The sequence below is a fragment of the Aspergillus neoniger genome, assembly GCF_003184625.1.
Source record: "Aspergillus neoniger CBS 115656 unplaced genomic scaffold BO87scaffold_6, whole genome shotgun sequence".
NCBI classification, from domain to species: domain Eukaryota; kingdom Fungi; phylum Ascomycota; class Eurotiomycetes; order Eurotiales; family Aspergillaceae; genus Aspergillus; species Aspergillus neoniger.
In genome coordinates, this window is record NW_020291134.1 from 1,031,475 (window position 1) to 1,052,114 (window position 20,640).

Consider the following 20,640-nt stretch of genomic DNA (forward strand, 5'->3'; position numbering starts at 1 on the left):
AGAGTCTTGAGTAGTACTTACTACATTATTTTGACAGAGTCATATGTTCCCAGAACAGAATGTGTTACAGCCCTGGAGGCAGACCAACTCAAGCATATAATCTTATCATCATATAATGTAATCGGTGATTAATTCCCACTGCATAGTAGCTATCAACTCTTCCCCTTTTGCAACAAGCTTAACAACCCTACAAAGAAGGCACCAACGGTCCATGCTATAGCCCAGTCATCGAAAACTAACCTTGCAATGGCTATGCTCAGCAAAATTAGTATTACTGTCACAAGTAGCACCATATGCTGCAAATTGCCTTCCCAATTGTCGCCGATCATTAAGCCGCGAAATTGAACTTCACCCAACTCCGGACAATGCCAAACATTGAGTTTTGTCAGAATATCTCTATTGATTGAAGATCAGTACTTTCAATCATAGATATTGACGAACGAAGGAGTCTCTTACTGATGACCATGTATTAAATTCTCCCTGCTAAGGAGGTGATTGTGTGCAGCAATCTCACCTTTCAAGAAGCAATGGGTAAATATAGGCCGAAGACGGAGTAACGAGAGCTCACGTTCCGCCCGGAATTTAGTCCTCTCAGGGCATTCTGCATAATCCGCATAGCTTGTTACACAGTCATCATGACAGTACACGGCCCCCGTGGAAGCTTTATACGGACAAGGCCAATCCTGAGGCTTGTAATCCGCGATGACTTGCTCCAAATGCTTCCTTTTGGCGACCAAATCTTCACTGTTATATATACCAACATATTCAATGCCTGTCGATCGATGATCATTGGCCAGCTTCTGCCCTGCAATAGAAATCTTCGGTATTGCAATCAGAATAATCGCCTCAAGTTTGATGTTTCGGAGCCACATACATCAACAATTTCCACCTTATTCACCCAAAACCATGGCAAATATTTCGCCCCAACGCCTCTCTGTGCGTAAAACTCCCGGGAAATTGCTTGCCACGCGGTAACCTCATCAGTTGGGTCAGTGATCACCACCGGAACAATCTGGCACCGCTCTTTTCTGCCCCAACAGATAAATATCACATGGAAGTCTTTCTCAAACATGGGCTTGAAGAAATCTCCCAATTCCTTTCTCCGGATTTCATGGGGGCCAGGTGGGCGGTCTGTTGCACGTTGCTCGAATAGAGTGTCCGAGCCATCTTGCCTTGGGCATTCTCAACCACTGACTTTCATGTTTGATTGTGTTTCTCGAGTATGGATCATACCTTCGAACGCGCCGAATCCTACGCCTCGACGTTTGGGAAGTATTAGGCACCGAGATGCTTGCTATAGGTGGAGGAGCTTGATTGCGTCTAGTATCGGCAAGCGGAAGTAAAGATTGCCCTCGTGAGATCCTCGGAAGGCGTGCATGCATCCATGACATATCAATAATTCGGAGGTACCGCTGAGTCAAATCTCCGCTGACGGCGAGATAATATGCTGAATTGCTGGGAGTGTCTTCATCATTGTGTGTTGATCGAAGCAGAGCTCGACTAGGTTTGGTGATATCTTGCATTTTGACTGCGAAAAGGGTGAGTAGCAGTGAATTGAAATATTCCCAAGACTTTGACAAGGGGTTATTGAATGCCAGAAGATACTAAGGACAATATATACACAACAATCAACCCACATCTAGTACTAGGGAGCGCTAAAGCCTCGCAGCTCCAGCTGCAAGGCTGAAATGCCGAGAGTGGATTAATTTCGCAATATTGATATGTTCAGTTGCGCAGTTGGGTTATCCCTGGTCGAGTATCAGCCTTGCAGCTTGGTAGCCTTGTCTCCAAGGGAGCCTTACAGTGAAATCCGATAACTTCGGCTGGTTTAAATTCGCCATTGGTTGGGTACGTGCGGCAAATCTCTCGCAGGGGCTATGCTAAGCAATATACAAATTAGTTGGATAAACCTAGGCCACATCAAGAGGTCGACAAAATTGGGCATAAAGATGAGGCTGCGAAAGAGATGACACACGCCCTCAAATAAGAATTAGGCTTGCCAGCTGTTTTACCCCTCCTCACCCTCGTCGGCGGCAAGCAAAAGGGTCTGCAGCCTTGCTTCCTATCGAAGCGGGGTAGCTGACATCTGAGTTATAACGCCACGTCATGCTGATAAAAGAACAAGGAGAACAATGATCCAAACTCATGTAAACCCTCTACTTATATTCTGTCAACAGAACCCATGTTTCGCTTTTAGTAAAAAATGGAGCCACGACCTAATACCGCACTCTACGCAAAGTACACATCTCTCCTCGTTATGATGAACATCACTGATATAGACGAAGGATATTCCGAGAACCACCGATCCCGGTGATTGTAGGGAGTGCTAAGAGCACCTATTTTGTCCACCCTGAAGCCTTGTCATGGTGCAAAAACTCAGCACTACGTGCGCGAATCGAAAGGCCATGGAGGCAGCACGGAGATATAAGTCCAATTGACTGGTCCGACTTCGATGAGCAGACTGTCGAATGCGTCTTGAGCTATCTTTATACGCAAGATTACTATGTCCCTCAGTTGGAATGTGTTCCTGATGATAGTTGCAAAATCGACGATGACTGCGAAGGTAGGGCGTTCTTTGCTGAAGTTAATGTCGGTGTTTATTGATGTTGTTCATAGTTCCTACTGGAATTGAGCCATCTACACCCGAGTCTGTACCTGATGATCAAGAAACAATTAACAGACCACTAACACCCTTGAGTCGGTGTCTCAAGGCTGGCCTACCGGCAGACAATAACCATACTGCTGCAGGCGCTTGCACTTATCGAGCATCTCCGAATCCTGACGATCGCCTTGGCGCTGAAATTCTGATCCATGCGAAAGTATATTGCTTCGCACATCGTTATTGTATCTGTGAACTTGAAGACTTCGCACTGCAACGTCTCACGAAGGTTCTTATTATCATCGATGCAGAAACAGAGGCAGTGTTTCCGTATCTCGCAGATGCTATCCGTGTTGTCTACGATTCGACACCAGGAGCGAATTTTCAAGATAATCCTGCTCGGAAGTTGTTATCCCAGTATGTTGCATTGAATTACACTAGGTTGGAAAGTGAGAGCTTCGATCAGATTATGGCAGAGGGTGGTGAATTCATGGTGGATTTATCGCACAAGTTGGCCAGGCGGCTCAACATGAATGGGATAGGTGCCGAGACTCTGGTGGAACAAATTGATGATCTTAACTTACAGATAAATCAGTTGAGTCTAGGTCTTCATGAACAGGAAACCAAGCTCAACAGTGCGAGGAAAGAATTGATGGAGTGGGATAGCTGGAGTCGAGGGATTCCCAGAAAGTATATAAAGGCAAAAAGGAAGGTGTAATCAGGGATTGCTTCCACTTGATACACTACATCGTTGAGCAGACGGTCTCAAACTTTTCATTCATACTACATGATGGCGATTGGCTGGAGCTGAGATTCGTTATATACTCGGGGAAATAAGAATGGACACTCCGCTGCGTGCAGCGAATGAGAAACAGTGGTTGTATAGCAGTAGACCAAGCTAGTATGAAATCCCACAAGGCTGCTGATAAGGGCCTAGCCTATATGTTGAGGGAGTAATGGTGACTCCAGAAGTCAATATATAGCAGCCAAAGCCTTGACCAAAGCCTGCTGCATCAGGAGGTGGTTCCAAGGAAAAAGAAAGGTATAGCTACTATGAGCTTACGGCAACACCCACCCCTCTGCTCGTATCCTTTCTGGTGATACCCTCGTGTTTCTCTACCCCAACCACAACATCCGCATCCATCCGGTTGAACCTTAGTTTATGATCTCAACATGACGACATTAAGAGCATTTACATCAACCGCTCTCGCTTCAAGAATTAAATGCATTGGAATCTCTCACCAGAAATGAAACCCTCAAGCTTATCAGGCATCAACATGCAACAGCAACCCGATGTATACCTCGAGTCTCACAAACAGGTCCTTAAGTGGACCAAAGAGTTGGAATTCTTAGGCTATATCCTCTCAGAAATAGTTGACCCAGATGGCCTCGAAAGAAGAGGATATTATTGTCACCAAGCAGCGGACCTCCCGGCAATTGTCGATACTCTTAAATGTGCTTGCTCCCAGCCTCACAGCAGGCTCCGGGGTGTATTAGGCAAACAAGCCGCAAAATATTTCTCAAACCTACTCAAAAAATCGAAGCAAATACGGAATGCCATGGCTCACCATCTTGCATTGAGTGAGGAAAGAATGTTGGCCCTGCAAGGGACAAAGCAGGAGCTTGACCGGATATTCCAGTGTGTTATAAGTCGAGCTGCATCAAGATATAACATCCAACAGGTATATTTGATTGGAAATCATTCTTACTATCAACTTCAATGAAAATATTCAGGGCTACAGTCTGACTAACGTCAGGTCACTTGGTACCCCGATGACACTGAGTTCAGCGGACCATCACACCGTCATACTGAAACGATCGCTTTGGGCGGTGAGCCACCACTATACCAGCGCCAGAGAATCCTTTGGTCAGAAGCAGGACCGTCAAATAGGCCGAAAAAGAAGAAACAGAAAGAAAAGGCGACAGAAGAAAGCCGAGCGGCCCATTTGATAGCTCTCGAGGCGTCTTTAAGGCGTAAAATTGGTAAAATTCAGAAAGAAAAAGCACAGATCATGGAGGCTAAAGCTCGCAAGTTTCAAACATTGGAGCAAACATACCGTCAAAGGTGGCAGGAGAGAATGGAAAAGATCAATCGCATTCTGCTTTTGACGAAAGATGAAGAGCGAGACCTAAAAGTCCAACACGGAAAGATATTTGGCGAACCATTTGGAGCCAATGTTAGCACGGATGCACTTTTTATTCTGCTTCTCCTAGCCTTGAGCTCTCCGTTGTGGCTTTCTGGATTGGTTGTCCGCAAGTTTGGGGTACAAATCGTGAGATAAGGCTGATGAGAGATCCATATCATTGAAGGGCGCAGCTTGGGGAATGAAAACATGTTCGTCGTAAAAGTAACTAATGTTTATCATAACATGAGTCTTATGAATCTTTTTAATCTTTTCAATTACCTTCCACCAACTTTCACAATGGGCTGTAAGCATCTAAGACCGCAAACGATACGGTCACCTGACACCTTGAGACCGGAACTAGCCTTGCTTCAACATGATATCCTAAAAACAGCGCGAACATTATTAGAAAGTTGCAACTATGTTTGTGGACCAACATCATAGTAATTAGCCGAGAAATTATGACTGATTGGTGTGCCTGAGCAGAATTAGGATATTGGGCCGGGAGCCGCTGAGGGGACATTGCGCTGAATTCTACTTTAGCGAAAGCTTGTAGATTTATCACATATTCGCATTACTACCCGTATAAGATCAAAGCTCCTGGATTAGAAACGAATCGTTAGATACTTTCTGAGGTACCTGATGCCCGAGGCATTATGATTCTGCCTTAGGTAGTATATATTAGTTTCAGGCAAAAATGTACACAATTGGCAGGAGGTAGGGGCTGTGCTGGCTTCAAAGCCAGGCTTTCCCAATGAGGTATGTAGCGTCTCCCTTATTATGCAGACCATTTGAACTTCAAAATTAATCCTACCGATGTATAGATGTATAGATAATATAAACAGACAAGTCCTCGATAATAAACAGATTACCCCAGCTTCTAAAGAATAAATTACATGAATGTCTTCCCATCAGCATCATTCCACAGCATCTCCTACCCCTAGGTAGTACTTCTCCTTATTTAGGACACGCAGGTGCATTTGCTATACCGCTGATTAGCCGAAATTCTTTTTTTCTGTTTGGATAGTATCTACTCACCCCTTCTTGCACTTCTTCTTCTTGCAAGACGAGGAAGAAGAGGAAGAATCCTTAGTCTCCTTCGAAGACTTGGTAGTAGTCTTAGTAGCCGTCTTCGTACTCTTGGTCGTGGTGGAAGTCTTGGTGGAGGTGGTGGTTTCCTTGGTCTTTGTGGAAGTCGAAGTCGTGGTTGTGGTATCCTTAGTTAAAGTGTCCTTAGTCGAGGTATCCTTGGTGCTCGTATCCGTCGAGTCAGGAGTAGCCGTCGACGTGGTCTTGGTGCTAGTGATAGTCGCGGTATCCTTGGCCGAAGATGAGCTAGACTTGGTCGTTGCGGTCTCGGTATCCTTCGGCTTGCTGCTGGTAGACTTGGTAGTCTGTGCTGCCTCGGAAGACCCAGAGCCGTGCTTGCTCTTGGTTGTGGTCTCAGCTTTGGTGGAAGTGCTTGTCGCAGGCGTGATCGTCGCCTTCTGCGAGAACGATGTCACGGTGGACTTGACCGTGTGCGAAGCTTGAACATATCAGCATCGAGAGATAGATTTCTTCCTATTTGATAATAAGAACTTACCCGTCTCTGAAGCCGTGTTTGCAGTTCCAGTCTGGCTCGGTGTGGCCTTGCTAGAAGCAGAGTGGGACTTGACTGCCGAGGAGGACGGCGTAGCCGTGGGCGTGCAGACAGCCGCTGACGAGGCATCACGCTTGGCAAAGGCAGTGCCGTCCGTTGCACTCCAGTCCAGCAGCTTGCCGTTGTCCCATTTCCATGATGCAGTAGGGTACTTCTCATTGAACGCATCCAGCGCCTTGCCATAGACGTTCTTGGCCCCCGCAGCCTCGGTGCTAGTGACTTGTGCGGAAACCGATGAGATGCGGGTCGAGACAGCCGCCGCCTGGGTGCTCAGAAACTTATCCATCCAGCTTTCATATGCACTGGCCCAGCCGTTCTTGGGTTGCGGGAGGTCGAGGTCTTGGTTGCAGGATTTCTGTTGGCTCATGAGGTCATCAATCCCAAGGAAAGCTTTATACATGCGGGTGTTGGCGTTCTTGAAGTAGGTGGCGACGCTGTTGTCGCGGAGCATTGATACAACCACTGCCAGAGTGTTCATAATGCTCAGCGCGCTGCCCTGGCGGGCGTCTCCGGTGCCGTCGACCGAAGCCATACCGCTCAACTCTTCACTTCCGAACATCTGAGCCGATGGTCAGCTATTAGTTAATGGGTAGAGTGGACTGATAATGGGGTAGTGCATATTAAACTCACAGGTGCCTTGTACGAATTCAAACGACTGTCCATGGCCACCAGGTCCGGATACGTCTCACCAGGCAACTACCATACTGATTAGCAACCGGCATCACATTATGGTGGTGATTAATCCGGGAAGAGATACTTACATAACTGTAGAGCTTCTGGAGCCGGGGCTTATTCACTCCTTGCTTGTTCTTGAAGGTTGAGTCGATCGTAAGGAACCATTCTTTGAAACTGTCGCAGAACTTGTACTCGTCAATCATAGCCGTCAAGAAGGCATCAAGGATTTGGAGCTCGTCTAGAAATAGTTAGATAATGCATAGACTCTAAAACAAGTTACCACTCACAAACATGATCCACATTAATGTGTGGCATCTCCTGGTTATTCTTGTTGATCTGGGCTCCCAGATCGAGGTACTTTTGTTGGGCACTTGCCTCAACATCATCCCAGTACCCAGCCGTTGTTTTCGAAACGTCAGCTGCATTTGCAATCGTCGTGAACGTAACGGCTGCGTCGCAGGTGTCTAGCTTGGGAATGAAGTACCCAAGGAAGCTATAACCGCTGACTTTGTTTTGGCTAGTTTGGATATTCTTTGAACGAAAGTATTTGGGCTTGTAGATCGTCTGCCCCAAGTCGCAGGTGCCCAGCTTTTCGGTTTTGGTATGATCGCGGCGATCGAAGTAATTCAGACCCCGCCGTCTGGTAGATGAGGTGGTGTCATCCTCATTCTGCTCGATATCATCCTCCGTGAGAGTGGTAGGGAGTGTGTATCGCCAGCAGGAAGCCTCAGCGCTCGCGCTCGCACTGGCAGCAACCGCCGACGATGAGGCCTCTCCACGTGGGATAACAGAGGCTGTGGTTAGATTAACCAACAGGAATAAAAGAGCGACAGCTTTTGAACCAGCCATGGTGAAAAAGAATTCAAATGATTGTAAAAGAGTTGGTTGTGTGATGGTGACAGCAAATACAGACAGGGACCAGGTAGGTATTTATCCTACGCTGGCGACATCACGTTCTTCCTCATCTGTCGGTATATGGCTCTTGACCCTTTCAATGCCAAACGTTTGGGGGCTATGATGTTTCAATGTTGGGGCCAAACCGCGAGGCTCAGCAAGGATCCGAACGGGAAAAGTTAGGGCACGAATTGGTAGGATCAGCCACCGCCCCCAGCCTAACCCGCTTCTTAATAATTACCCCTTCCTTGTCGGCTTCCCACCGAACATCATCTCTCCAAGACTTTCAAGACAACCTGAATCAATTGATCCACATGCACATCTTTGACTTACCACAAGAGCTTCTGGAGGCCATCTTGGCGCAGACCTCGCGTGGCTCTCTCGCCAGCCTCGCGCGGGTCTGCCAACGTCTCCGACCGCCCGTCGAGCGCGTCTTGTACCAGTTGGTGTACTTGCGCAACCACGACGGAGAAAAGTTCACCTACGCGCTGGACTGTGTACCCTCCCGTGCCGAGTATGTCAAAGAGCTTCTAATTCACTATCATTATGTCGATGTTGAAGATGAAGAGGAGTACTATCCATTGTATGCGGAAACCCTCGCTCCGACGATCGGGCGTCTCGTGAATCTGCGAACGCTTGTCGTCAAGGGGCTCGAGTTCGACGCAGACCGAGAAGAAGACGACGAAATTATTGGGGGATATGAGAGAGTCATTGCCGAAGCCGAGAAATGGGACACTCTCTTCGCGCAATCTGCTGTGCCGGGCTCGCAGATCCTTCCTTCGCTTACAAAATGTCTGCCAAACCCTTTATCATCATCTTACCTCATATGCTAACGTTCCTCAGGTGTGATGATCATGGATGACATTGCGCCCAATGAGCCAGCTTGGGACTTTAGTCTGAGGGGCGCCGTGCTGATCCATCCGCACCTCCAAGACCTGACCATAGTCGGGGGCGAACTTGAGAGCCTGAAGAATCATGTGCCTTCACCACGATCGACGCCACTCGAAAGGCTAAACATGTTTGGCTGTGATGTGTCACCCTCCGCGATGGGCGAGTTGTTGTCGCTGCCGCGTGCCTTGAAATATCTGACGTATAAAGGGGCGCCGTGGTGTTACCGGCCCACAAATCTTATGCCCGACAGGCAAATATACGTTGACATGATTAAGAATCAAGCGGATTCACTCCTGAGTCTTGACATTGACTTCTATCCAGGGATTGTTGATAACCCCCCGGTAGACTTTACTGCCCTCGAGTGCCTGGAAGAACTCACTGTTGAATCCGATGCATTGAGAGGCACCGGAGAATACGACCCGAAGAACAACACCAAAATATGTCTGTGGAAAAGCTCCGAGCTGAAATGCCAGCTTCCTCTGAGCCTAAAGCGTTTAGTGCTTTTTCTATACACCCCGAAGAATCCCCTAGATTGGCGTACCTTGATTATACTCTACAATTGGATCTCGCGGGGCAGTTTGCCAAACCTGGAAACGATTACTTTTCAGATCGCGAAGCCGTGTGAACGCGAGATATTAGACCGATCGATTGGAGACAATGTGCGGTCAATCGGGCAGGCTTTTGAAGAGGTTAACGTGCAACTGCAGTTCGAGCTGGTCCCTAACAGCAAAAACGACGGCTACGAGCTATTCAACTGCCCTGACTGCGGCATTAATTGGCGAAACATGCATGCTTGATCTGAGCCTAATTTAACATCAAACACATCCTTGCAGCACTTCAGAGAATGCATCCATCAGCGTTTGATATATTCAGCAACATACTCTTCTAGAGATGAAACACATCCGCACATCATAAGTAAGCAGTAGCTGTAAGTAACAAATTAGTAGCCTACAGATTAATAATCTCCCAAAACGACCAACAAAACCACACACCGTACACCAAAAAGTCACACCACCGGCAGGAACCCTCACTGACACAGGGGCCAAACCTCCCACCCCCTCGTATCATCATCGCACAGGCCAAACTCCAACAACCCAAACAAGGTTAAAAAACAAAGTTGTTGGTTGCACGTCCACGCGACACAATGGGGTCTAGACGTTTCTGAAGGATCCGAAATCTGGGGCCAAATGGCCATGATTGACGGGTAGCGGTTTATCAGCCGTGTATGTAGGGGCCCACTGGCCCCTGAATATCACGATTGCTTTTGGGTTTGGGTACCTGCGTCGTTGGGCTGTGCTCGTATTTGCTGGGGGTGAGGTGTGGACGCGCGGTGAAAGGGGGGGTGGTTTGGGTTGGCTTGGCTGAGGTTTGGATTTCTGGTATGAGAACCGGGAGGAGGATTGCTTATGCTTTATGTATTGTGAAGCTCATAATTTGAGTCTGTGGAGGTTAGAGAGAGAAGACGGAGTTTCTTTTGTGTCTAGAGCACGCTGAGATGGTGGGTGGTGCCTGAACTGCGGGCTTACGGTGACACGGTCAGGAGGAACATCGGTTACTCCTTGTCATTTCACGGTAACCTGTCAAACCAAGGTAATTTTGGACCTGTAAAAGATGTTACAATATGACATAAGTTTGACTAGTATCACTTCACTCTACAGAAACACCAGATCCGTTGGGCATAGAAATGGATAATCGAGTGAAGCTAGTCAAGGACGTCTTAATCTTATCGCTCGCAACCAGTCATCCATCCAACCGCACTAATCCCAATCCGGCCGATGCAACGCAACATGACAAGCTTCAGCTTCATCTCCATCTCCATCACCACTCCACAGCAACAACAAACAAGTACCACCACCACCACCATCATCATCAACAACCACCCAAAATGACATCCCCATCCACCCACCCCCAAACAATGCAAGCCTGGCTCTACAGCACCACGCACCCAACCCTGGAACAAAACCTCACCCTCACACCTAGCGCTCCGACCCCACCAGCGCCCAAAAACACCCAACTCCTCATCCGCGTCCACACCTGCGCACTGAACCCAGCCGACTACAAAGTCCCCGCCATGCCCGTGATATCAACCCTTCTGATCCGAAAACCCGCCAGCCCCTGCCTCGACTTCGCCGGCGAAATCGTCTCCACGGGCCCAAACGTCCCCTCCACCCTCACCCCGGGCAAACTCGTCTACGGCACGCTGCCCCTCCCAACGCAATTCGGTCCGCTGGCTGAATACGTTCTCGCTGAAGCCGAGCACGTACAGATAGTCCCGGAGGGGGTGGAGGTTGACCACGCTGCGACGGTGGGAGTAGCGGGGCAGACGGCGTGGCAGGCCATCGCGCCGTATGTGACACCGGGGGCAGGGGATAAGGTGTTGATTGTGGGAGCGTCGGGCGGTTGTGGGATCTACGGGGTGCAGATCGCGAAGGCGCTGGGTTGTGAGGTGACGGCTGTGTGTTCGGGGAAGAATGTCGAGTTTGTGAAGGGGCTGGGGGCTGATGAGGTGATTGATTATACGGCGGAGAATGTGGTAGAGGTGGTGAAAGCGAAGGGGAGGGTGTTCAGGTTGGTGGTGGATCATGTGGGGGAGCCGTGGGAGTTGTATCGCGAGAGTGACAAGTTCATGGTCCCTGGGGGTGTGTTTACCCAGGTTGGGGCCAATTGGATGCCTACGTTTGCGGTGAGGTTTATTCGGCCAGGGTTTTTAGGTGGGGGGAGGATGAAGTATGTGCCGATTTTCTGGAAGAGCAATAAGAAGGATTTGACCAAGGTGGGGGAGTTGATTGGCGAGGGGAAGGTGAAGGTGGTGTTGGATAGTGTGTTTGGGTTTGAGGATGCGCCGAAGGCGTTTGAGAAACTCCGCGGGGGAAGGGCAAGGGGGAAGGTTGTGGTCCGTGTCGTGGAGAGGTCGTGAGGGGGGTGGGGATAGTGTGGGGATGGATGGTGTGGGTTGTTTGGCATTCAGTTCATGGCGTCGTGTTTGATTTCACATTTAGGAAGGGTGGGTGCTATGTGACAGATTCAATTTCGCTTCAAGAATGTCAGCGCGCCGAGAGACATGGCATCCACGGCGGTTTGGAGGGTGGGCTGGATCACTGGGGCGAAGAATGGCGAGTGATTACTCGGGAGATCTTTCACAGTGTCATTCTTGGCTGCATTATCCCATGTCTCTGGATCGATCCCGCCATAAGTCCACATCACGTACGGCGCGTTCACGGCTCTAGCGAGTAAAGAAAAATCCTCGCTGGCACCTGCCGGATCAGACTCGATGAGTCGCTTTCCGAAGTAAGAGCCGAATGTATTGCATAAAGCTCGCACGGTAGCGTGGTCGTTGATAGTGGCCGGGGTCGACATGACATGGTCGATTTGCGGTTCCTTCTCGCAGCCGGCCGCCTCGCATTCGGCGCGGATGATGCGCTTGATCGCACGTATTACGCGTTCGCGGATCGAGTCGTCGCATGTCCTCACATCAAGCTTGAAATCTAGGGTATCCGGGATGACATTGGCCGCTATACCAGCTTGGATATAGCCACAGGTGACCACCGCCAGTTGTCCCGGAGGCACCTCGCGCCCTACGATGGTCTGCAACTTCAAGATGATGGCCGCTCCGGTAACAACGGGGTCAATACATGCCTCGGGCGCCGAACCATGACCGCCTTTTCCAAAGATGCGCACATTGAATGAATCTGCAGCGGTTAGTAGCCGACCAGAACGGACGCTCACTGTGCCGGCTTTGAGTGGCATCACATGCGCTGCCAATACCACATCCGGGGCGGGTATTTTATCATAGAGACCGTCATCTATCATAGCTCTGGATCCTGATAGGAGCTCCTCTGCTGGCTGAAATAGGCAAATCAGAGTCCCTGTCCAATGAGTTCTAGCGGATTGTAGGAGGGAAGCACTAGCCATCAGGCTGACGACATGGGTATCATGACCGCAGGCGTGCATTACGGGGACCTCGACCCCGTCCTTGTTTTTGGCGACTTTCGTGCTCGCATATGGAAGTCCTGTCTTCTCCTGCACGGGTAGTGCATCCATGTCGGCTCGAAGTAGGATTGTCGGACCAGCACCATTTTTCAAAACGCCTGCGACGCCGTAGCCGCCAATGTGTGTATGTACCTCGTAGCCGAGTTCTTTCAGATGCTGGGCCGCAATGGCAGAAGTGCGTTCTTCACAGAAGGACAATTCGGGATTGCTGTGGATATCACGATAGATGTCCTCGAATGGCGTCAAGTCAGGACGGGCTTCCTCGAGTATGTCCTTCAAGGCCGTTTCGGAGGCTGTGACGTCAATAATTAGCTTCATTGACTGGAATTGCGCGAATTGGGAGACTCAATTAGTACACTCACCTGCGTGCCGAAGCTGCATGTTGAATAGAAGTTTGCTTCCATTGAATTGATCGATTGTCTATGGATAGAAGTTCTGGGTAACCTTCAGACGCCTCTTATGGAAGACTGCTGGCCCTTCCAAGCATTCACCGAGAAATTGACCGGGTGCAAGCGGGGTAAAGTATGCTTTGCCTCAAGGGGAATTTGGCCCCATAGTTTGATAGACACAATTGCCGAAGATAGCATGTTAGGAGGGGCCTAGCGAGCCATTGTCATTATAAAGTGGCCGGAGTGATTGGAGTGGGACGGATGACTCCAACTATTGAAGTAGGAGGATGATGCTCTCGGACCCCGTCGGCTAAATGCGCCACTGCTGGTTCTCCGTTTCCAATCGAACCCCGCCCCCAGCGGTTCTGTCTTCATGCTTATCTCCCCCCAGTTTAGTAGCTCGGCTATCGGGGATGAGGAACCATGGAAGCCTGCACCGTAATGCCGGCCTTTCCGTTGACTTCCCGGGGTTTGATCGGCATGAATACATGTCATTGGCAATAGTAGCGAAGCTGGTTGGCCAATTAGTCTAACCCAAAGACCGCTGACAACTGGACGGGGATATTTTGCAACGGAAGATGATTGTCATTCAAGGTCATTATCATTCACGTGCCTGTACGCTGGCAGTATTTTGAGCAGAACATAACAATATAGAAATACCCTACTTTGTCACTCTGCTAATCCATTTAACTGCAGTATGACTATTATAACTGTGTCCAATCAACCTGCCATCATTTCCTCAGATTGCCTAAGCGCGTCTGATGTAAAATTCACTCGTGGCGCGGTATTTAGCGGTCGGATGGCGACAACCAAGTCCTAAAACACGCTGCATCTGCTTTATCGCCGTTGTCCAAGAAGCGTGATCAGTGACTGTCAAGGGCTCACTGGGAGAAAGCTCATCTCCAACATCAGTATATGTCTCTGGTTCGGGCTCTCAGTCCAGATAACTCCCTTTAACACGAGGAATCTAGAATCCCGACCCACCCTGAAAGGGTTAGATACATGAGATAGTCGAGAGTGCGTTCTTTATTGTACACGAGTTGCTCTTGTACAAATTCAGGGAGGTTATTCGTGTTTTTTCGGATGCTTTGTTGTAATGCACCGTAGAAGTCTGAACCTTTCAAGTACACATCATTGTTTTGAATTCCCTACATAGCTCTGTAGAGAGTCCTGTCGACATACTGCCGTTGGTCTTCCGGTGGGTTGGAGAAGTATCTCCAGACGTCTTGCCTGTTAACCATGGTGGGTGCTTTTCCTGTTGCTGTTTTTCTTGTGGCTTCGAAAAGGTACAAGCTGTATCCGTAGCTCAAAATATGACCGTAGTTGTAGAAATAATCAGGTTAACGAGGTTGATGAGGTCAACTGTCCATGGTCAACTGGATGTATTTATGTTTTCGACAGGGGTCTCTTCATTTCTTTTTTGTATGTCCTATGAGGGTATTCACATTTTCGTATAGCAATTGCCCTTTCCAACAAAGGGGCACTGCGCTGTTGGAGCTGACTGGATGGCCTTATTATTCAGTAGAGCATTATATCCGGACTATAAACAGCTGGCGCCAAGACTGACACGAAGCAGACGAAAAGAAATGTATCCTGTAGCTACTGCAGTAGGAGTATGTTGTCCGACCAGATGTTCCTGACTTTATTCTTTGGCTTATGGCAATTGCAAGATATTGAGCAAAGAAGTCACAGTGCTGTCCTAGCTAATCGGGCGCAGTTAATTTGTGAAGGCCAATCAAAGTCTTGTTAACCGTCTGTATGCACTTGGCAATTCTTAGTGGTTGACAAGATGAGGACAATGCAAATGGAAGATGCCTGATAAGGGTCTTCTGGTGGTATTGGCACAATGCATCTATGACCCCACCCATGTAAACTAATAGGCCATGGCCTAGATTGCTTATCAACCCTTAGCATTCGACCTTATCATTGCATAGTATGTCTGCCTAAATGCATGGCGGAAGATGCCGCCAACTTGACACAATATGGCGTTCTGTCGGTGAATACGCCAGACAAAGCGCCATAAACATGCTAGGGTTCAACCAAGAAGTTACAAGGGGCTGGCTGCCTGGTAGCTTATCCCGGAAGGTGTCTGACGTTAGTGCTTGACTCGGGCGCCCTCGATCACAGAGCCGCAAATCGTTTATCTTGCTGTCTAAACTCTAACCATATAACATGGACCATATTGCAAGAAGGAAGGCCTTCATCTGGGCATTCCCTCGTGTCTTTGGGCATCACCCGTAGCTTTGAGCCTAAGACTCATATTCAACTCTTTTAGCTAAATTCGTTGCTAGCACCCTGACAGCGCAGAACTGGCAGACTTTGTGCCTATAGCCCCCAGCAAAGACCACTCTGGGCAGGGGTTTTCTTTTTGCGCAAAATGCCTTTCACCACCGGCAAAGAAAACTTACTCCAGCTGAATCGGAATAGCTTCGACTTCAACCTACAATTTGAGCAGCTATTCTTCTCCATCATACCGTCGGCATTATTCATTGTCACGTCACTATGGCGGACGGTTTGTCAATTTCGAAAGCCTGTAGTTGTGAATGCTCCCTTATTCCAGCTAATAAAATTGGTAGGTCCTCCCCGATACCCTACAGGTAGAAAGAAAGATGATCATGAGATTGACTATCGCAGGGTGCCATCACGACCTATGTGGGTCTTGAACTGTCCCTGCTCGTCCTGGTCGCGGTTGGGTCATTCCAGGTGACCACAATGTTCATCGCTTCTTCAATCCTCAACCTCGTATCGGCCCTGTTCATGATAATACTTGGTGTCTTGGATCATAGCAGAAGTCCGAGGCCGTCGACACTACTGAGCAGCTACTTGTTTCTGACTTTCCTCCTGGACGCGGCTCAAGCAAGGACTTTGTTCCTGTCATCAGACAATAGAATCGAGATCAGCTATAGTAGTATATTCAGTGCTGCCCTAGCCCTCAAGGTATGTATTTTACTACTGGAAGCTCAAGAAAAGTCCAGATGGATAGATTGGGACGAAAAGAAGCACAGTCCAGAAGAAACAAGCGGTATATTCTCGCTTGGTGTCTTTTTCTGGTTGAATAGGATGTTCTTGAGGGGGTATAGGAAAGTCCTGGCGACCGAGGATCTCTATCCTCTGAATAGCTCCTTTGATGCTACGTCGCTCAATGAGGAGTTTTCCAGGAACATGGACTATTCAAAGCTCAAGGGCGATAAGTTTGGCCTTGTGAAGGTACTGGTGCGGACATTGAAAGCCCCCCTTCTTTTGCCCGTATATCCACGCCTTGCTTATCTTGCTTTTACCTTTTGTCAACCACTTTTTCTTGAAAAGCTGTCGAACTTTTTGTCCCAGCCCCGACTTGATGCGAACACTGGATACGGATTCATCGGTGCTAGCTTGTTGATTTATTCCGGACTGGCTATTTCGTGGGCATTCACATGGTATGATGACCCGGAAAGCATGCTGACACTAAAATGGACTACTCATACGTTGGTGTAGGTATTTCCATCACCGGATGCGTACTATGGCGACGTCCATGCTTGTCACAGAGATCTACAAGAAAGCAACAACAGCGCGTATCGGAGCTGGTGATGACAATGCTGTTTTAACACTGATGAGTACAGATATGGAGCGGATCAAGATGGGCTTGAGATCGTTGCACGAGATTTGGGCAAGCATCATCCAAGCTGGTCTGGCTGGGTGGATGTTGTATACAAGACTTGGTGTCGTATTCGTCGCACCTATGGGTGTTGTTATTGTTTGCTTCTCTGGTTTGGCTATTTTAACCAACTTTACTGGAGACTCCCAAAGAGCCTGGATGGCAGGAGTTCAGAAACGCGTGGGCCTCACTGCTACAGTCATTTCCAGCATGAAGAACTTGAAAATATCTGGTCTATCTGCGGCCATTGGTGACTTCGTGCAGAGGCTTCGCGTTGAAGAATTAGCGGCGGGTGCCCGCTTCCGCCAGCTAGCCATCACTGCGGCCCTCCTTGCCTATATTCCACAATTGATGAGTCCGCCACTGACCTTTGCCTTCACGACACGAACTCTCGATGCGACAAGGGTGTTTACGAGCCTGTCTTTTCTTACTCTCTTGACCAGCCCATTTTCGCAAGTTTTCCAATCTATTCCTGGTCTTGTCTCAGCAATAGACTGTTTGGGCCGCATACAGGCCTTTCTGGAGTGTGAAACTCATCATGATTTTCGCCAAGTCTTCGCTAACATAACGAGTGAGACGGAGAAAGCGAGAGGAAATGATAAGAGCGTATCCGATGGGGGTCTAGATGGTCTCCACCATGTGGAAATCAAGAACGGTTGGTTTGGTTGGGAGGCAGACAAGTTTGTCTTGCGAGATGTGAGTACCCAATTGCCTACAGCCTCGCTCACTATCGTCGTGGGACCTGTTGGCTCTGGTAAATCTACGCTTTGCAAAGCACTGCTTGGAGAAATCCCTTTCAGCAAGGGCAATGTGGTCATAAGCACTATGGCTACTCATGTTGGGTTTTGCGATCAAACTGCGTTCCTCTCAAATGGGACCATAAAGGAGAATATCGTCGGCTTTTCTCCTTTCAATGAAGCGAGGTACGAAGAAGTCATCGACGCGACAGCTCTGAAACACGATATTGCCACGCTTCCTCAGGGTGACGAAACTAACATTGGATCTGACGGGATCGCTCTATCCGGAGGCCAGAAACAGCGTGTTTCTCTTGCACGAGCTCTATACCTGCATTCCGAGCTTTTGGTATTGGATGATATCTTCAGTGGTTTGGACGCAGACACAGAGGAGGAAGTATTCAGAAAAGTCTTTGGGCCGGATGGCCTGCTCCGACGACGACGCTCGACAGTTCTCTTATGCACCCACAGTATCAGACATCTCCCTGCAGCGGATCATATAATAGCACTTGACAACGGCTCTGTCGTTGAGCAAGGTAGTTATGCCACGCTGGCAACAAGGCAAGGATATGTTCAGCGTCTAGGATTAACGGAAACTCGCAAAAGCGATGTGACAGATGAGAAAGTGCCATCGAAAAGGACAGTACGGAGCTCTAAGAACGACATTCTAAATAGAACAATATCTATCACTTCGTCTTTGGGATCCAATATGCAGCAATCACGGCAGTTAGGCGATAAAGCCGTATACAGGCATTACTTCAAGAGGATGGGGTTGCTTGTAGCCGCATGCAGTGTGATCTTCGCCGCTCTGTGGGGGTTCTTCATTAACTTTGCAACTGTTTGTAAGTGCAGTTCATATTTTGGTTACAGAACGCCATATGGATTGGTTTTCTGACTCATCCTCGTGGTGCAGGGCTCACCTACTGGTCCGATGATATTGGCTCCGAACGGCCGGCGCATTCTTCCGCATACTACGCTAGCATATACGCTACGTTCCAAATATGCTGCATGATATCCCTGCTTGTCACGGCCCTTGCGCTTCTCATTATCTCTAGATAACTATTAATATAAATATAATTTTTAATATAATTAATTTATTATTCCAGTCTTTGATAGCCTATATACTTTTAATATTAAGATAAATCTTGAGCTTCTCAAAACTCAAAAGTTACTATAAAAGAAAAAAGCTTCTAGTATTTTAAGATATTATAAAAGATCTTATCCAGACTTAAGAGTATACTAGAAACTATAAATAATATATTAATAATAGGATTTTACTGGCAGTAAAAATAAAAGATCTTTTTAAAGATAATTTAATATTTAAAATATTAATTAATATTATTATCTAGCCAGATATTTTTCTTGAATTTTTTAAGTTTTAATATAAGATCTAGAATTATTATAATTATATAGATATAGCTTTCAGCCTAATAGATCTAATAATAATATTTATAAAACTTTTGATATATATTTTCTAAATTCTAGAAGATTTTTTTTTCTAGAATATCTACTTCTATGCCAGCTGATTAATAAATTAATTAAAATAATTAAAGAAATTATTATAAATATTATAGATCTTATAAATTATAGGCCTACTATTCTCTGATAGATAAAAGATAAAAAAAAAAGATATAAAAATTGAAATAAATATTCTAACTGCTTCTATTTTATTAAAATAAAATAAAGATAATTAATATTATTGTAATCTTAGTACTGGATAAAATTTTTAATAACTAAATATAATTTAATTATATAATAAAATATAAGATAGATTAAGTTCTATTAGATTTTATAATTAAAAAAAAGATAATATATTAAAGTAAACTCCAGTTACTGAGTAAGCTGAAACTTTTTCTGGTATTAAAGACTTATATTTATAAAATATATAATCTTCTAAATTTATAATCAAGAATCAGAGAAGTAGATAAAAGATAATAAATAAAATATAAAAGTTATCTATAAAAGTCTTATATAAAATATTTTAGAAATTATTTATAAAAATTTTATATATCTTATCTTACAGTCCATGGAATAGAGTGGTTAACGGCCAGGGTAGGGTAGGTTAATGGAAAAATTTATACCTGCCGTCAGGTTAATGGTTAGATATAAGAATTCTCTTAACCATACAGTTAAGGATAGGTTACAGTTAAAAAATTACTTTAACTGATCTTAACCACTGGTTAGGAAGGTCAGGTATGCTCAGAAGATTAATAACTGTAGATTAATTAATAATTTATACAGAGTCTTTATAAGAATAATATACCAGTGGTAATATATTTTTAATTACTATATTATTAGAACAGGTATTAAATTAGTTATTAATTAATAATAATCTGATTTTCTAGCTAGCAGCCAGCAGCCTAGTCACTCCCGCGTTAGGCTTTTACAGATAATACTAGGAATCTGAATATAATTAGATTAGATTACTAGAGAGAAATATATTAATTATTATTTAAATTATTCTTTATATTATCCTAGTCGGTGGTCATGATAATAAAGAGATTATATAATCTAAGTATCTATTTATATCTAGATACATGTAGAGTGGTTAACGGCCAGGGTAGGGTAGGTTAATGGGAAAATCTATACCTTCCGTCAGGTTAACAGTTAGGTATAAAATATATATATACCTAACCAAGGTTAACCGCGGTTAACCTGATTTGCTGATCCCTTCCTATTTAGGAAGGCGGTAAATAATAACAATATATTTTCTGCCTGATTTCTGCCTAAGCTAGCCTAATATAGTTAGATTAATGCCTGATCCTGCCTGATTTCTGCCTGATCAGGTATAACGGTTAACCGCGGTTAACCGTTATACCTGACGGTTAATAGATTTTTATACCTTAACCTACCCGTCAGGTTACGGTTAAGGTTAGGTTAAGGTATAACGGTTAGGTATAACCACTCTATTATCAAGGTTGTCTATATTCTTATTCTTATTAATATAGAAGATTGTTATTAGCTTATTATCTTCTTAATTCTTAACTGTGAATATAATAGAATCCAGAAAAAAATTATTAAGAATATTCTGATATTCCTCAGTAATGGTAAAGTAATCAGTATATATCT

The 20,640-nt window shown here is 46.2% G+C and overlaps 8 protein-coding genes across 8 annotated transcripts; 5 read left to right on the forward strand and 3 right to left on the reverse strand.

The window, feature by feature from the left end:
* Nucleotides 1-152: 152 nt before the first annotated feature.
* Nucleotides 153-2,006, reverse strand: BO87DRAFT_352997 (uncharacterized protein; the record flags this gene model as incomplete). The annotated part of the gene is made up of 5 exons (XM_025621217.1): nucleotides 1,803-2,006; nucleotides 1,234-1,748; nucleotides 875-1,172; nucleotides 457-818; nucleotides 153-396 (listed from the first exon to the last, which is right to left on the reverse strand). Exons 2-5 carry the CDS (start codon nucleotides 1,521-1,523, stop codon nucleotides 153-155), a joined length of 1,194 nt encoding a protein of 397 aa, XP_025483082.1. The 5' UTR covers nucleotides 1,524-1,748; nucleotides 1,803-2,006.
* Nucleotides 2,007-2,126: 120 nt separating this feature from the next.
* BO87DRAFT_328691 (uncharacterized protein) lies at nucleotides 2,127-3,472 on the forward strand. The gene is made up of 3 exons (XM_025620232.1): nucleotides 2,127-2,238; nucleotides 2,286-2,563; nucleotides 2,617-3,472. Exons 1-3 carry the CDS (start codon nucleotides 2,204-2,206, stop codon nucleotides 3,315-3,317), a joined length of 1,014 nt encoding a protein of 337 aa, XP_025483083.1. The 5' UTR covers nucleotides 2,127-2,203; the 3' UTR covers nucleotides 3,318-3,472.
* A 404-nt stretch (nucleotides 3,473-3,876) lies between these two features.
* Nucleotides 3,877-4,881, forward strand: BO87DRAFT_450839 (uncharacterized protein; the record flags this gene model as incomplete). The annotated part of the gene is made up of 2 exons (XM_025628437.1): nucleotides 3,877-4,281; nucleotides 4,357-4,881. The coding sequence occupies 2 exons, from the start codon at nucleotides 3,877-3,879 to the stop codon at nucleotides 4,879-4,881; spliced, it is 930 nt and encodes a 309-aa protein (XP_025483084.1).
* Nucleotides 4,882-5,683: 802 nt separating this feature from the next.
* On the reverse strand, nucleotides 5,684-7,888 carry BO87DRAFT_404608 (uncharacterized protein; the record flags this gene model as incomplete). The annotated part of the gene is made up of 6 exons (XM_025625874.1): nucleotides 5,684-5,705; nucleotides 5,830-6,250; nucleotides 6,308-6,923; nucleotides 6,995-7,060; nucleotides 7,126-7,277; nucleotides 7,327-7,888. 6 exons carry the CDS (start codon nucleotides 7,886-7,888, stop codon nucleotides 5,684-5,686), a joined length of 1,839 nt encoding a protein of 612 aa, XP_025483085.1.
* A 328-nt stretch (nucleotides 7,889-8,216) lies between these two features.
* Nucleotides 8,217-9,662, forward strand: BO87DRAFT_328697 (uncharacterized protein). Its single transcript, XM_025620233.1, has 2 exons — nucleotides 8,217-8,725; nucleotides 8,777-9,662. Exons 1-2 carry the CDS (start codon nucleotides 8,248-8,250, stop codon nucleotides 9,619-9,621), a joined length of 1,323 nt encoding a protein of 440 aa, XP_025483086.1. The 5' UTR covers nucleotides 8,217-8,247; the 3' UTR covers nucleotides 9,622-9,662.
* Nucleotides 9,663-10,709: 1,047 nt separating this feature from the next.
* On the forward strand, nucleotides 10,710-11,741 carry BO87DRAFT_423226 (NAD(P)-dependent alcohol dehydrogenase; the record flags this gene model as incomplete). The annotated part of the gene is made up of 1 exon (XM_025627157.1): nucleotides 10,710-11,741. One exon carries the CDS (start codon nucleotides 10,710-10,712, stop codon nucleotides 11,739-11,741), a length of 1,032 nt encoding a protein of 343 aa, XP_025483087.1.
* Nucleotides 11,742-11,747: 6 nt separating this feature from the next.
* BO87DRAFT_353008 (putative zinc metallopeptidase) lies at nucleotides 11,748-13,195 on the reverse strand (the record flags this gene model as incomplete). The annotated part of the gene is made up of 2 exons (XM_025621218.1): nucleotides 11,748-13,107; nucleotides 13,177-13,195. 2 exons carry the CDS (start codon nucleotides 13,193-13,195, stop codon nucleotides 11,849-11,851), a joined length of 1,278 nt encoding a protein of 425 aa, XP_025483088.1. The 3' UTR covers nucleotides 11,748-11,848.
* A 2,243-nt stretch (nucleotides 13,196-15,438) lies between these two features.
* BO87DRAFT_456616 (uncharacterized protein) lies at nucleotides 15,439-18,630 on the forward strand (the record flags this gene model as incomplete). Its single annotated transcript, XM_025628741.1, has 4 exons — nucleotides 15,439-15,775; nucleotides 15,838-16,619; nucleotides 16,678-18,413; nucleotides 18,485-18,630. The coding sequence occupies exons 1-4, from the start codon at nucleotides 15,581-15,583 to the stop codon at nucleotides 18,628-18,630; spliced, it is 2,859 nt and encodes a 952-aa protein (XP_025483089.1). The 5' UTR covers nucleotides 15,439-15,580.
* Nucleotides 18,631-20,640: the final 2,010 nt, after the last annotated feature.